Source organism: Thamnophis elegans, chromosome 17 (assembly GCF_009769535.1).
Source record: "Thamnophis elegans isolate rThaEle1 chromosome 17, rThaEle1.pri, whole genome shotgun sequence".
Taxonomy (NCBI): domain Eukaryota; kingdom Metazoa; phylum Chordata; class Lepidosauria; order Squamata; family Colubridae; genus Thamnophis; species Thamnophis elegans.
The window spans coordinates 6,972,792-6,987,706 of record NC_045557.1 but is presented as its reverse complement, the minus strand read 5'-3'; the positions used below and the strand labels follow the sequence as shown (position 1 = coordinate 6,987,706).

Below are 14,915 nucleotides of genomic sequence, written 5' to 3'. Positions count from 1 at the left end.
CTGTTTGCAAATCAGCCTCGGTTGGGGAAGAGCACGTGGGGGGCGTGGCCGGGGAGTGACGTCAGCGCCGGAGCCCACGTGCGGCCCGTTGTGATGCCCTCACAAAGCGCCGGCACGGCGACCCCCTCCCCCATTGTGGGGAAGGGGGGGAGCAGCTGGGGGGAGGGAGCAGTCAGACGGCGGGAGGGGCGGGAGAGCCCCCCCTTCCTCCTCCTCCCACCCACCCCGAGCGCTTCACGATGTTGCCGAAGGGGCGGCGGTTGCCATGGAGAGAAGCGGCTGCCTAAGCGCTTCCGGGGCGCCCGCCTCCGACCCGGAAGCGCCTCCTCCCTGCAGGGTTGCCAGCGCGAAGATGGCGGCGGAGGAGCCTCAACAACAGCCGGAGCCCGTCGGAGGGGACACGGACGGTGAGGGGAGCGGGGGGGTCCCGCTGGTCTTCGGGTGGGGAGGGCTCCGGCGTCGTAAACTGGGGCAAAGGCCCCTCCAGGCTGGGAGGCTCCATTAGTCTTGGGGGGGAGTTTAGGAGGAGGCTGCTTATTCCCCTCAGGAGGAGCAGCGCTGCCCCCCTCCTCCTGCCCTCGCCCCGCCCGTTCAGCCCCGCTCCTTGGCAACGGCGCGCTCGGCCCGCCCTCGGTCTCCTTGGAAACGGCTGCCCTTTTGCCCCTCCCGGCGCTTTTTTTGCCCCCCCCCCTTCAGTCGCCATGGAAACGCCCCGCCCGGCGCCCCTGGCCACGAAGGGGGGCTCGCTGCGGTCCCCATGCGCCCCGGCCGCCCCCGCTGGGGATGATGGGCGCTGATGAAGGCCGCGGTGTTGGGGGCTTATGAAGGAGGTGGAGGAGGCCGGGAGCCCCGATGGAGTCGTCGCCTTCCCGACTGCACCCTGCTGGGGGTACTGGTGATGTTCCCTAGTTGGGTCAGGAGACGTCTGCAAGGAACACACACACCCCTCCTTAGTCTCCTTCCTCCTCCTCCTCTCCCTGATGAGGTTACCTAGTCTGGTAATGAAAGGCCTGCATGAAAACAAGCCAACTCACAGAGCCTCAAAGACCCCCAGTAAACCCCTGAGGTCCAAATATTCTCTCCCATCCGCTTTATATACAGGTGGATAAGTAGAGAGCAAAGCCCCTGCTCCCTTTTAGCACTGATGGTGTTCCCTTGTTGGGTCATGAGGCTCCTGCAAGGAAACCCCCAGGCTCAGAGAGCCCCAAGGCAAAAGGAGTAGTTTCCTTGCTCCTCCTCCTCCTCTCCCTGCTGATGTTACCTAGTCTGGTAATGGAACGTCTGCATGAAAACAAGCAAGCTCAGGGAGCCCCAAGGATCCCTCAATCCAACCTTGAGGTCCAAATATTCTCTCCCGTCCACTTTATATACAAGTGGATAAGTAGAGAGCAAAGCGCCCATTCCCTTCTAGCACTGATGATGTTCCCTAGCTGGGCCATGAGGCGTCTGCAAGGAAACCACCAAATTTACAAAGTAACATAGACCCCACAGTCGTCGTCGTCCTCTCAATAATCCCCATCCCCTTCTAGCACTGATGGTGTTCCCTATTTAAACAGACAGATTAACAGAGTTGGAAGGGAACTTGCAGGTCATCTAGTCCAGCCCCCTGCCCAAGCAGGAGACCCTACATCTGCCTCTATCTAGGATCAAAACCACAACCCCCTGATTGTGAGGCGAGAGCTCCACCTCTAGGCCACAGCAGCTTCTTTTGGTGTCTGCAAGGAAACCACCAGGCTCAGAGAGCACCAAGGACACCATAGTCTCTTTCCTTCTCCTCCTCTCCCTGATGATGTTACCTAGTCTGGTAATGAAACGTCTACATGAAAAACCACCAAGCTCAGAGAGCCCCAAGAGGCCATCATAGTCTATTTCCTCCTCCCCCTCCTCACGTTACCTAGTCTGGTAATGAAACGTCTACATGAAAACAAGCAAGCACAGAGAGCTCTACGGAGCCCTCCATCCAACCCTGAGCTACAAATATTTTCTTATCAGTACTCATATTTATACATTTTGAGAAAGGCTAACAGGTGATGTAATCATGCATATTCATAGGGAAACAAGCCAGTTCCAGAAGGAGTCCTCATTTCAACCCTGAGCTGCAAATATTCTCCTTTATAGACCTAAACCTGCTTGGGGTGGGGTGGGGGTGCATCTGGTTTAAGTGGGTGCCCCTAGCCCAACCCTTTCCTTACAGAAGGAGTCTACAGAATAACAGAGTTGTGGAATGGGACCTTGGAGGTCTTCTAGTCCAACCTCCTGCTTGAGCAGGAGACCTTATACCACTTTGGACCAATGTCCAATCTCTTCTTGAAAACCTCCAGCGTATCCACACCTCCAGGAGTTCTGGGGACGTGTGCAACTTGCTTGAAAATCCCTTTATCTGCATCCACACTATTAAGTTGGCTCCATCTAACCTTGGTTTGTTCCTTTTGAGGCGTGGCATTATTCTCCCTTGCTCTTTACCTGCAAATATTAGGAGATAAAACTTCGGCGCGTGATTTGATTTTTCTCCCTTGAAATAACTTGCAAACTAAATGTTCTTTTCTTCTGATTCTAAACCCCCTACCCCTTAAAACTGTGGTGCTCATTCATTGTCCGATATATTGTGTGAATCCGTCTGATGCGGGAACTGCTCTTGTCGTAACAGGTTCTGTGTTTGGGGCACCGCTTGATGCCGTGATCAGCTTTTTTAAAGTTTGAATGCGTTAAACCAATGAAGGAGTGTGTTTTGTGGACCGCGTGTTTTGAACTCAAGTCTCACCGTGTTGAAAAACTGTGGGTTAAGACGGGTTTATTTCAGGTTCTAGGCGCTCTGATTAAATCAGGATTTGTTTTACATGCTCAGGTATAGCAGGTTGTGTGAAAATCCCCAGGAACACCCTTTCCTTTTTATCCTCCTCCATTATATTTTCTCTTCTCATTCCTCACACTTCAAATTACTATTTTTCCCCCCAGACTCCAGTTTTTGTTAAAAGTATTTTTCTCAAAAATGTATTTTTTTTTCATTCAAAGTGTGTATAAGTGATCTCTTTTGTCTCTTGGGTCGTCGGGCTGCAAGCAACATAAAGTTGCCTTATCAGACAATCTCTGTATTATAAGATTGCAGTTTTGTGTAGAATAATAGGAGTAAGTTTGGGGGTGAAACTGTTTGTAACATCCCGGCCAAAATGTGGCAGCTAGTCCGTTTCTGCTTTTCTATTGATACATGTAGTATGTTCCTCTTTTTACTATTAATGCACGATTAAACTGGTCATGTGCTCCATTTATAAATGCTCCACATAGCACATATTTATAATATAGCATATATTTATAAAAGCCATTCTGTGGAAACCTTGAGTCAAGGATCAGTGTGGGCACGAATATGGTTCTGACTGTGCTGGGAAGGAAATGATGACTTGTAATAGAAGAGGAATAAATGGTAAAAAGCATGAAATGATACAAAACTTGGAAGCCAGGGGCCTAAGAGGTCTTCTAATCCAGCCCCTTGCTCAAGCAGGAGGCCCTATACCTGTGATGGCAAACCTATGGCCCCTTTGGGCATGCGCACCATCACTGGTCTTCACGAGTGCTGGAGCACCAGAAAACGGCATGAAAACGGCCCAAAAACAGGCATGCGTGTGCCAGCCAGCTGGTCTCTGGTGCTCTGGCACATGCATATTCACGCATGTTCCAGCTTGGGCACTCAGTGCCGAAAGGGTTCACCATCCCTGCCCTAGGCGACAATGTATAGCGAAATTAATGAAATAAAAATAGGCAACAATATACTGGTAATAGACCTGAACGGCCACGATTTGAGCCTTGCGTGGAGTTGATGTCATTACAAACGAAAGTGTTGCTATAAACAGATGAGTTGATGTCCTTTTTAAATAAATAAACAAATTTTAAAAAAACAACTGGGGGGAAAAATTGTACAACATTCCAAATGTTTGGGATCCAGGGGGGAAATTATTAAGTAAAATGGTTGGGAAGAAATGAATAAGTGAGTAGACCTGCTCTTTACTTACATCTGTGGATAAAAAGTATAAGAAATTGTGGTCTGAGAATAGCGCTGATTGGGATGCGAAAATGTGTCCTTTGCTGTGGAGGCAACGTTGCCTAATTGGCAGGATATGTAAGATTGTGAAACCGAAGAAGAAATGTGGAACTGAAAAATCAATGTCACAAAGAACCAAGGCAGTTTATATCCGAGGGGAAAAATTTGCACGTTCTACATAAGCTTTCTACATAAGTGCAGCAGCTGCCAAAAAGCCAACACAGTTCTAGGCTACATCAACAGAGGGGTAGAATCAAGATCACGTGAAGGGTTAATACCACTTTATAAAGCCTTGGGAAGGCCACACTTGGAATCCTGCATCCAGTTTTGGTTGCCACGATGTAGAAAAGATGTGGAGACTCTAGAAAGAGTGCAGAGAAGAGCAACAAAGAGGATGAGAGGACTGGAGGCTAAATCATAGGAGGAACGGTTGCAGGAACTGGGTAGGTCTAGTTTAATGAAAAGAAGGACTAGGGGAGACATGATAGCGGTCTTCCAATATCTCAGGGGCTGCCCCAAAGAAGAGGGAGTCAAGCTATTCCCCAAAGCACCCGAAGACAGGACAAGAAGCAATGGGTGGAAACTAATCCAGGAGAGAAGCAACTTAGAACTAAGGAGAAATTTCCTGACAGTGAGAACAATTAATCAGTGGAACAGAAATTGCCTCCAGAAGTTGTGAATGCCCCAACACTGGAAGTCTTTAAGATGTTGGATATCCATTTGTCTGAAACGGTATAGGGTTTCCTGCCTAGGCAGGGGGTTGGACTAGAAGACCTCCAAGGTCCCTTCCAACTCTGCTATTGTATTGTATAAGTGGTGAAAAGCTAGAAGAAATGAATTAATTTGGGTGCCTTGGACATTTTATGAAAGAGAAATAGAAAAATTTCAAAAGATGGTTTGCTGTCTAGAGTTCGTGGAGGCTACACCAATTGAATGAATGAAAACGAATGAACGATGCAAAAGCGGAGAGAGAAAGCTAGTGGTTATTACTGTTTATTAAGGGTTTTCCAACCTTAGCAACTTTAAAATGCATGGGCTTAAAGATATGCTGGCTGGGGAATTCTGGGAGTTACAGTCCACACATCTTAATGTCGCCAGGTTGGGAAACTGTTCCTGTCTTCAGTGATTGTTGAAGGATGGAAGGGTATCATGTGTCTTTGCTCGCCAGAAATCAGAGTTGACATATGTCAGGAGAAATATGCAGAGCAGTTGTCATGAGCCTGGTCTCTGGGTGTCTGTGAATTTCGTTGTATGTGTATACTGTGCAATGACAATAAAGTTTGTTTATATTTTTCGGCAGTACAGTAGAATCCATTTTAAGACACAAAAGGCTGTATCTTAACAGAACACACACACACCCCTGGGGTGTTAGGGATGTCTTACCCCCACAGTATTTGTTTCCAGAGAGTAAGCTATCTGTGTACCAAGTTTGGTTGAAATTGCTTCAGGCGTTCCAGAGTTATGCGCGTGCGCGCGCGCACACACACACAAACAACAAAAAGGCAATTTGTGCAGGGGGGGAGACTGCAATATTTAGTAAGGGCAGAAAAGTATTGAGGAGCAAAAGGGGATGCTGCTAATTTAAACGCAATCCTCTTTCCTTTATCTCTGGCTTTCAATCCCTCTTCTTTACTACTAGGTGCAGGTTTCTCTGCGCGTCCCATAAAGTTACTCAGCCCCAGAATAGGCATTCGATTAAAGTTTTATGTACCAGCTGCCTGGGCTGGCAGCTGCCGCCTGATAATTTGCCAATTTAGTTGTTAAAAAAGTAAAGTCTGCCGTGAGTTGGGCTCGTATCTGCATGACCTCATCTTGTTTTCTTGGCAAATAGGATAGAAGGGGTCTCCCACTGGGTTCCCCCCCCTCCCCACTCTCTCTTTCTCTCATTTAAAGACTAATCTGAGCCCAGACAAGGTCACGCGGCCCCATCCGCATTGTGTTTTTAAGTGATCTAATCAATAGAAATTAAGTAATTTTCTGCAAATGTCCATGTTAGGGGAAATCTCTCCGCCTGCTCTTGAACTGGCTTTAATAGAAAAGAGCAGAGGACTCCGTCTTGCGTGGCTCCCCAGCTGTTTTGGGTTCCAGTTTGTCTGGAACAAATCTGATTTCCTCCAGAATGAATTATAGAAAGCGGGAGCTAATCATCTGGAAGGCTCTGTTGATAACTAAAAACCACAGGCAGTCCTCAATTTATGACCCCAATTGAGCCCCAAGTTTCTGTTGTTAAGTGAGACATTTGGGAAGCGGGTTTTGCTCCGTTTTACGGCCTTTCTGGCCTCCGCTGTTAAGTGATTCATTGCAGTTGATAAGTAAATCACCCGGCAGTTAAGTGAATCTGGCTTCCCCATTGAATTTGCTTGTCAGAAGGTTGCAAAAGGTAAAGATTCCCTTCGGACATCTGTGCCAGTCGTTCCCGACTCTAGGGGGCGGTGCTCATCTCTGTTTGAAAGCTGAAGAGCCAGCGCTGTCCGAAGACGTCTCCGTGGTCATATGGCCGGCATGACTCAATGCCGAAGGAGCATGGGAACGCCGTTCCCTTCCCACCAAAGGTGGTTCCTATTTTTCTACTTGCATTTTTTACCTGTTTCCGAACTGCTAGGTTGGCAGACAAGTCACGGGAGCTCACTCCGTTACGCGACACTAGGGATTCGAACCGCCCAACTGCTGACCTTTCTGATCAACAAGCTCAGAGTCTCAGCCACTGAGTGTCCCTAAGATTTTTTTGCATCCCTAAGATTGCAAAAGGGGAACATATTTCCCAGGGACACTGCAACCGTCGTAAACAGGAGTCAGTTGTTAAGTGTCTGAATTTTTGACTGACGAGAAGGACAAACCTTTTTTGCCTTTTGATTTCCTTATTATTTTTTCCTCTCTCTGTTTTCTCTCCCCAACTTTGCTCAGGGAGTCCCCTTATTCTTAACTGAGCCTTGCACATTCCTTCTGCCCTTGGAGAAATATTATTATTATTTTAAAAAAGAAGACTCTTAACTGATGAATCTGGATCGAGCGTCCTTGGGTCCAAGGTTTTGGTGGCAAGGCCGGCCGGCTCCAATCTAGGACGGGCTGCCCCAGGGGGGTTTGGGCAATCCCGCTCAGCTCCCGGGAGGAAAGAAAAGAGATGCAGTTCTCCGTGGCTGCTTCACTGCAGCAGCTTCCCAGCACTGGCAACACGGAATCAGGTTTCATGGTTTTTCTGCAGCCTTGGCAGCTGCTACTGCTGCTGCGTTTAAACGGTGCCAGGCAGGGGGAAGGAGAGCTGGCTTGCCAAGCAGATCATCCACCGAGCAGGTTGGGAGTGGCAGGCTCAGCTTTCGAGGGCAGCAGGAGTTGGGGCTTCCCGATGGAGCCCACCCTGGTGCCCAGCCCCGGAAGGGGGGCTGCAAGGAGAGCTTTCTACCCCAGGCAGTGCCTCCTCTTTGCCACAGGATGGGCCACATGTGCCTCGCAGTGTCGCAGAGGGGGCTGCGGCCTCAGCGGCTGTAGAAAAGGTGGGCTGGATCTTTTGCATACAATTGCTTTTTTAAAAATCTCGCTCGGCCCTTGGGAGCCAATCTTTGAAATAATGGCCTAATAAAACTTAATTTTTTTGGGTGGTGGTGGGGAGGTGTCATAGTGCCTTGGATGTGTAGCCCGAGACGAAAACAAAAGTCCAGCATTCTGTTTTGCAAACACACAAACACACACACCATTAAGGGAACGTGTCGATGTCTTCTTTTGCAAAACGAATAAATAAATTAAAATATTGCCTTGCTGTCTTTTTGACATTTTTTTTTGCAGTGACTTTCTTAATTTTTGTTTTTTGGACAACTCAAGTTTTAGCTCAGGCAGAGACCTGTTCAACCCCTCTGGCCTGGCTTAGGCTCTTGGATATTGGCATTGCAAGCCCCCACATCTGGAAGGGCCAAGGGCCAAAATGAGAGAGAGAGAGAGGGAGAGAGAGAGGAGATAATAGAATGAAAGATTAATGGTTAGAATAAGATAGATAGAATTATGATAGATAGATAGATAGATAGATAGATAGATAGATAGATAGATAGATAGATAGATAGATAGATAGATAGATGATAGATAGATAGGAGAGAGGGAGAGAGAGAGATAAATAGGAGAGATAGATAGATAGATAGATAGATAGATAGATAGATAGATAGATAGATAGATGATAGATGGATGGATGGATGGATGGATGGATGGATGAGAGAGAGAGAGAGAGAGAGAGAGAGCGCTTCTGGAACAACATCTGTTTATTTATTCTTTCTCTGAAGTTCAGGGGGATGATTGTAAATCATTAGAAGCCCAGATTTTGTTTCTCAAATGTTTTGTTCTCTATCAATTTCAGGAGTGAATTGCTTGGCCTACGATGAAGCCATCATGGCCCAACAGGACCGCATTCAACAGGAGGTGAGCTACTTGTCTTCCGCTTCATGACCCTGGCAGGGACTCATCCACATTATATACGTTATTCGTAGACATGCTTCAAGCTAAATTCGAGAGGTTCCTCTGCCTTGTGTCCTGCCCATTGCCACTTCCTTCAATCTTTTTGAGGTCCTGCATAATTGCCTAACATTTTCCCCACGGCCACCCTGAGCCACCCAAGAGATACAGGGTATTCTGTTTTGGCCCGCCATCAGAACTGGCAGCAGATTCGGACAGTGAGGAGGTTGGGGAGGAACCTGGGCCAGTCCTGGAGTCTGGGGAAGTCTCTGAGGAGGGCTCTGTGTCGGAGGCAGAGAGGGGGCCAGGGCCATATGCCAGTTATCAGCTGCCTTCTAAGTCAGACATCAGTGAGGCAGAAGAACAGCTGGAGCCTGTTCCCAGTGTGCACATGCGCAGAGTTGCCAGACGAAGGGAACAGCTAAAGAACAGGGGTCGACTTGGGAGGAAGGCCACAAGTGGATGGTGAATGGCCCCTCCCAGAGGGAATAAAAGACGGGCGAAAGGGGAGTGGAGTTTGCAGGAGAGACAATTAGTTCGCTTAATTGGTTCGTTGCTCTCCAAGACTCCTGGCCAGGTTCTGCAGATATTGTCCTGGCAACTCTCCAAGCCAGATGAGGTCTGTGACTGTAAATCCTCCCTCGAAAGACTTTGCTGGATGTGAAGGAGCAGAATTCACAGTCAGTTAATAAAAGGGGTTTTTGTCGGGACAACAAGGAGTTTGCTTCATGCATGTTCTCAGTCAGAACATAGTCTTTGGCTTGGAACCAATCACTTAGCAACAGTTCAAAGTTACGACAGGAACCCTCCCCCCCCCCCGAAGATATTTATGGCCTGGTTCCTTTGCCCCCCCTCCCAACTTTACAGCCCTTTGCTGTGTTTACATCTGTTTCTTGGCAAAAATGCTGAACGAGAGGTTCGTTTAATGGGTGCAGCCAGGGTGATCCACTTAACAAAACCAAACTCAGAACTGCCTTTATGGTGCGTTTCTCAATCTAGATGACGACCTAGGGGTGTGTTTGGATGATCTCTGTTTGCAGCGAACATGTTAACCAGGGCCTGGGGCATTTAGGGTGGAACTGCTGGTGGGAGATAGAGAGGCTGGTTCTGTTCCTGGGTGTCGATTCAATCCGTTGCTTTGCAGATTGCTGTCCAGAACCCTTTAGTCTCCGAGAGGATGGAGTTGGCCGTCCTGTATAAGGAGTATGCTGACGATGACCATGTATACCAGCAGAAGATCAAGGTGAGAGTCACCTGTAGCCCAAGGGGGATCACCAGCCTTTCGGACCACTAAATTTATAATTTTAAATCCCACGGAGCACTAATGTGATCTGCCTAATGACCGACTTGGCGGCTGAAGCTAGGTGGTCGTGTGACTGAGTGGGCGTGGCCGACTCGACGTCACTCATGTCGAGGGGCACCACCCCGGCCTCTACTCGCCCCTCCCCTCCCAGCCACTCCTCGCTTGCCCGCCCGGGCTCCTTAGGGCCCCAACAGGGGGCAACCATAAGAAAGAGTTGGCAAAACAGCTCAGTTCAAATTGGATCTAGCCGAGAATTGTTTAGATAAAACAATTTAAAATAAGAGTAAGGTAAAATACAATAGTTATAGGATAGCAATAGCAGTTAGATTTATATACCGCTTCATAGGGCTTTCAGCCCTCTCTAAGCAGTTTACAGAGTCAGCATATCGCCCCCACAGTCTGGGTCCTCATTTCACCCACCTCGGAAGGATGGAAGGCTGAGTCAACCTTGAGCTGGTGAGATTTGAACCGCCGAACTGCAGCTAGCAGTCAGCTGAAGTGGCCCTGCAGTACTGCACTCTTAACCACTGCGCCACCTGGGCTCTAGGATAAAATACAATATATTGTATAATATCAAGTAGAATAGAATATAGAATAGAAGAGGATTTAGAACAATAGGGAGAGTAGAGTAGAATATAGAATTATGAGTAGAGAAGAATAGAATATATAGAATCGAATATAGAATAGAGTAGAAAATGAATAGAGAATAGAACAGAATTAGAATTATTAGGAATGGAATGTTGAAAGGGGCCTTGGAGGTCTTCTAGTCCAACCCCCTGCTTAGGCAGGAGACCTGAGAGATACTGAGCTGTCTCTCCACTCTCCTCCCGGCCAGGATCTGCTGAAGAAGTATTCATTCATTCGGAAAACGAGGCCGGATGGGAATTGCTTCTACCGAGCGTTTGGCTTTTCCCACCTGGAAGCTCTACTGGAGGATGGCAAGGAGCTGCAGCGGTAGGCTTGGGAATCCCGGGATGGGGAGGATGGGGAGGGGAATCCCGGAGCCCCGCAAGACCAGTGCAGAAATAATCCCCGCTTGTGGGGATCTCGTTTCAGCTTCAAAGAAGTGGCGGCGAAAAGCAAAGAAGTGCTCGTTTCCCAGGGCTTCACGGAATTCACCATTGAGGACTTCCATAATACGGTAAGGCCGCCGCCAGAGAGGCCGGATGGGGGTGATGGGAGTTGTGGTCTAACCCAGGATGTGTGTGTGTGTGTCTCCAAACTGGGCAACTTTTAAGACTTTGCGGACCTCGTCTCCGACGTGATCAAAATACAAGCACTCGGCCACCGGTTCGTATTTATGACGGTTGCAGCGTCCCAGGGGGCGGTCATGTGATTTCCCCCTCCCCCCTTTTGCGACATGTCGACGAGCGAAGTCGGTGAGCAAAAGGAGGATTCAATTAACAACTCAGTTCCTCACTTAACCGTTTTCACTTAACTGTGGCAAGGAAGGTCGTCTAATGGGGCAAAGCTCACTGAACAACTGTCTCACTTAGCAACAGAAATTTGGGGGCTCCAAATCGAGGACTACCTGTATAGGATGTTTGGAGGGAATTTAAAAAGTTTTGGAAATGGACAGATGAGAGGCAGGAATCCCCTTGGCAGGAAGGAGAAAGTCTGGGAGTTGGGTGGGTGTTCCTTCATTGGTTCCCCTCGCACAGATGCGCTAGTCATTCCCGACTCTAGGGGGCGCTGCTCATCTCCGTTTCAAAGCCGAAGAGCCAGCGCTGTCTGAAGACGTCTCCGTGGTCATGTGGCCGGCATGACTCAATGCCGAAGGCCCATGGAACGCTGTTCCCTTCCCACCAAAGGTGGTTCCTATTTTTCTACTTGCATTTTTTACCTGCATTCGAATTGGTTGGCAGAAGCTGGTAACAAGTCACGGGAGCTCACTCCATTATGCAGCACTAAGGATTCGAACCGCCGAACCAGCGACCTTTCTGATCAACAAGCTCAGTGTCTTAGCCACTGAGCTACCTTCTTCCTTCACTGGACACCCCACCCCTCCTTTACACTTTCTCCTTTGAATCCCCTGCAGTTCATGGACCTGATAGAGCAAGTGGAGAAACAGACCACGGTGGGGGAGCTGCTGGGCTCCTTCAACGACCAGAGCATCTCCGATTACCTTGTCGTCTACCTGCGGCTGCTGACGTCCGGCTACTTGCAACGGGAGAACAAGTTTTTCGAGCACTTCATCGAGGGAGGACGGAGCATAAAGGAGTTTTGCCAGCAGGTCAGGGGCTGGCAAATGGGGGTGGGCTGTCGGGGTGTCTGTGTGTGTGTGTGCGTGTGTGTCTTGAAAGGGAAATGATTCATTTGGGGCTGGAGGGGAGAGCAGGAAGGCGGAGCCGAGGCCAGCCCCCTTAGCAGCGCATTCTCTCCCTGCATTAACAGCCCTTACACTCTTACGATTTAATCTGTAGTCTTTATTGTGAATAGAGTATTCTGACCTAGGCGTCCTGAGACAGTAAACAGCACACGCTTAGTCCCCCCAAAACGTCTTTTTATTTCAACGGCTGGGCATTCGGTTCATTCACAGCCCGTAATGAGTCACAAATAGTTTGTAAAGAGTCCTACAGTAGGCTGCCAAAGTCTTTCAGGGGAAATGTTGATAAGCACCCGCCTTTATCTCCCTTGAAACGCTGCCAGAGACCTCATTGCCAATTAGTTTTGCAAGGCCAAACGGAGCACAGAGTTAAAACCGAGCTTCAGAGTTTGAACCGACCAGCATGAATAAATTGCTTCCTGCAAAGGCTCAGGTCCCATTTGCTCCTCTTTTACGTCTTATGGGAGGGGCCAATCATCTCCAAGCCTTACTCCCGAGTCGTCCCTTCTGTCTTAACTGTTCTTGCCTTCTGGCCGCTCTGTGCATGCGCACACTGGGAACAGAGGGAGCCTGTTCCTCTGCCTTGCTGCTGTCCGACTCTGAAGGCTCCGGAGGCAGCACATAACTCCCAGATGGCCCTGGCCCCCTGTCTGCCTCTGACGCAGAGCCCTCATCCGAGCCTTCCCCAGACTCCAGGACTGGCCCAGGTTCCTCCCCAACCTCCTCTGCAGCCAGCTCCGCAGGCCGCACAGAAAGGGAGTTTCTAGTCCTCATGATAACAGGAAGGTAGAGCCATGTTTTCTCATGGGCTTTGAGCAGCCTTGAGGGAGTAATGATTTCAAACAATGTCAAACTGAAACACTGGCTATTGGTTGGCCTAGAACAGTGTGTCTCAACTTTGGAGGCTTTAAGGTGGGTGGACTTCAACTCCCAGAGTTCCCCAGCCAGCTGGCTGGGGAACTCTGGGAGTTGAAGTCCACCCACCTTAAAGCCTCCAAAGTTGAGACACACTGGCCTTAGGGGTAAGGATACTGGCCTTAGGGGCAAGGATACTGGCCTTAGGGGTAAGGCTATGGCTGTGATGATAACAATCTGTGATGATTGCCAATAGATTGACTGGGATTTCTAAGTCACAATTACAATTAGGAGTAGTTTAGCAAGCATTCATGAGTTTGGGGGTGAATGTTGGATCCAACAATGGGGTACCCACCCCTCCTCGGACGGAAGGGTTGTGGCGAATGGCCCATGCACAGGGCCTGGCCCACGTAGCCAGTTCCCAAAACCTCTGGGCTCCCACTGCTCAAAGGCCGCTCGCGGGAAGGCCTCCAGAACCCCAGAATGGGGATGATGGGGGTGGGGGCAGCACATTGTTTAATCATGGATGGGTCCAAGGTCAGGACTTGGGAGACCCTCCCTCCTCTTTGGTCCGAGACCGGGCAGGATTGCTTGGAGGCCGAATGGGAAGCTGAGGCCTCGCCAGATCCAGCAATCTCATCTTTTTATTTATAAAACTTGCAGCCCCCCCCCCCACCCTTTTACCTTCAAGGTTAACTTGGGCCTGTGTTTCTAGTCCTCTTGAAGGCAAAAGAGCTCCGTTGCAGGCCTGGGTGGGCGTCCTTCTGTTTGGCGACTCGGTCGCAAGCCTGGTGACTCAAACCGCCTGTGTTGCTCACCCACCCACCCTGTGTCCCCCCACCCCTCTCTTTCCCCCCCCCCCCAGGAGGTGGAGCCCATGTGCAAGGAGAGCGACCACATCCACATCATCGCCCTGGCCCAGGCCCTCAACGTCTCCATCCTGGTGGAGTACATGGATCGGGGCGAGGGCGGGGCCACCAACCACCACGTCTTCCCCGAAGGCTCGGAGCCCAAAGTCTATCTCCTGTACAGACCGGGACACTACGACATCCTGTATAAATAGAGGGGGGGTGGGAAGGGGGTAGGAGCGAGGCAGGTGGCTGCTCAACCAGCCCCCCCCCACCCTTTCCGTCTCTCTCTTTCTCCTCCCCCCTCCCCCTTGCTGACATCCACCCCCTCCACCCACCCACCCCCAATCCTGGCGTCCTCCGTCTCGCCCACGTTTTCCCTCCACCCACCCACCCCTCCCCCCCCTCGTCGGGCAGCTTCGTCTGTGCTTGTAAATGGTGACCGTTTCGTGCTGCCCATCTCGCTCACTCGGTTTGTTTATTATTATATATTTTTCCCTGCTTTTGTTGTTACACTCTTCTGTGTTTTATTAAAAGGGAGGCCGGTGAGACAATGTTTTTTTTTTTTTTTTGGTGGTGGTGGTGGTGGGGGGGGGGGTTTCTCTAGTGATTTCTGGGATAGGAAGCCAAGGACAGAGGGCACAGACTGGCAATCGTTTTTTTGGGGGAAAAGTAGTCCTCGGCAGGATGCACGCAGCAAGATCCTAGTCCTCAAGATTGGGGGGGGGGGCAGTCATTTTTTAGCAGGGAAATGTGTGGGCCAAGCTCTGGTCAACTTTGGATGGGGCTCCCATCATCTTTCCGGAGACCAGCCGGTGATGTCTTTCGTGTTCCTGAATTTAATTCAGATCACTTCTGTGTCTTTTTTTTTTCCTTTTAAATTAAGGCAATCCTCGACTTATAACAACACATTTAATGACTGTTTGGAATTACAATGGTACTGAAAATAGTGAGCGTTTTTTCACAAGCCACTCAAGCGTCCCCATAGTCACGGGATTTGCATTCTGATCCTTGGACAACTGGTTCATAGTTACGACGGTCGCAGCGTCCCCGGGGGGGGGTTCACGCCATCCCTGTTTTGCGACCTGCTGACGAGCGACGTCAGATTCACTTAAC

At 49.6% G+C, this 14,915-nt stretch overlaps 1 protein-coding gene across 1 annotated transcript; it reads left to right on the top strand.

Moving 5' to 3' along the window:
* The first annotated feature begins 296 nt into the window (after positions 1–296).
* Positions 297–14,353, top strand: OTUB1 (OTU deubiquitinase, ubiquitin aldehyde binding 1). The gene is made up of 7 exons (XM_032233747.1): positions 297–407; positions 8,373–8,434; positions 9,612–9,710; positions 10,606–10,724; positions 10,827–10,911; positions 11,809–12,003; positions 13,817–14,353. Exons 1-7 carry the CDS (start codon positions 353–355, stop codon positions 14,012–14,014), a joined length of 813 nt encoding a protein of 270 aa, XP_032089638.1. The 5' UTR covers positions 297–352; the 3' UTR covers positions 14,015–14,353.
* Positions 14,354–14,915: the final 562 nt, after the last annotated feature.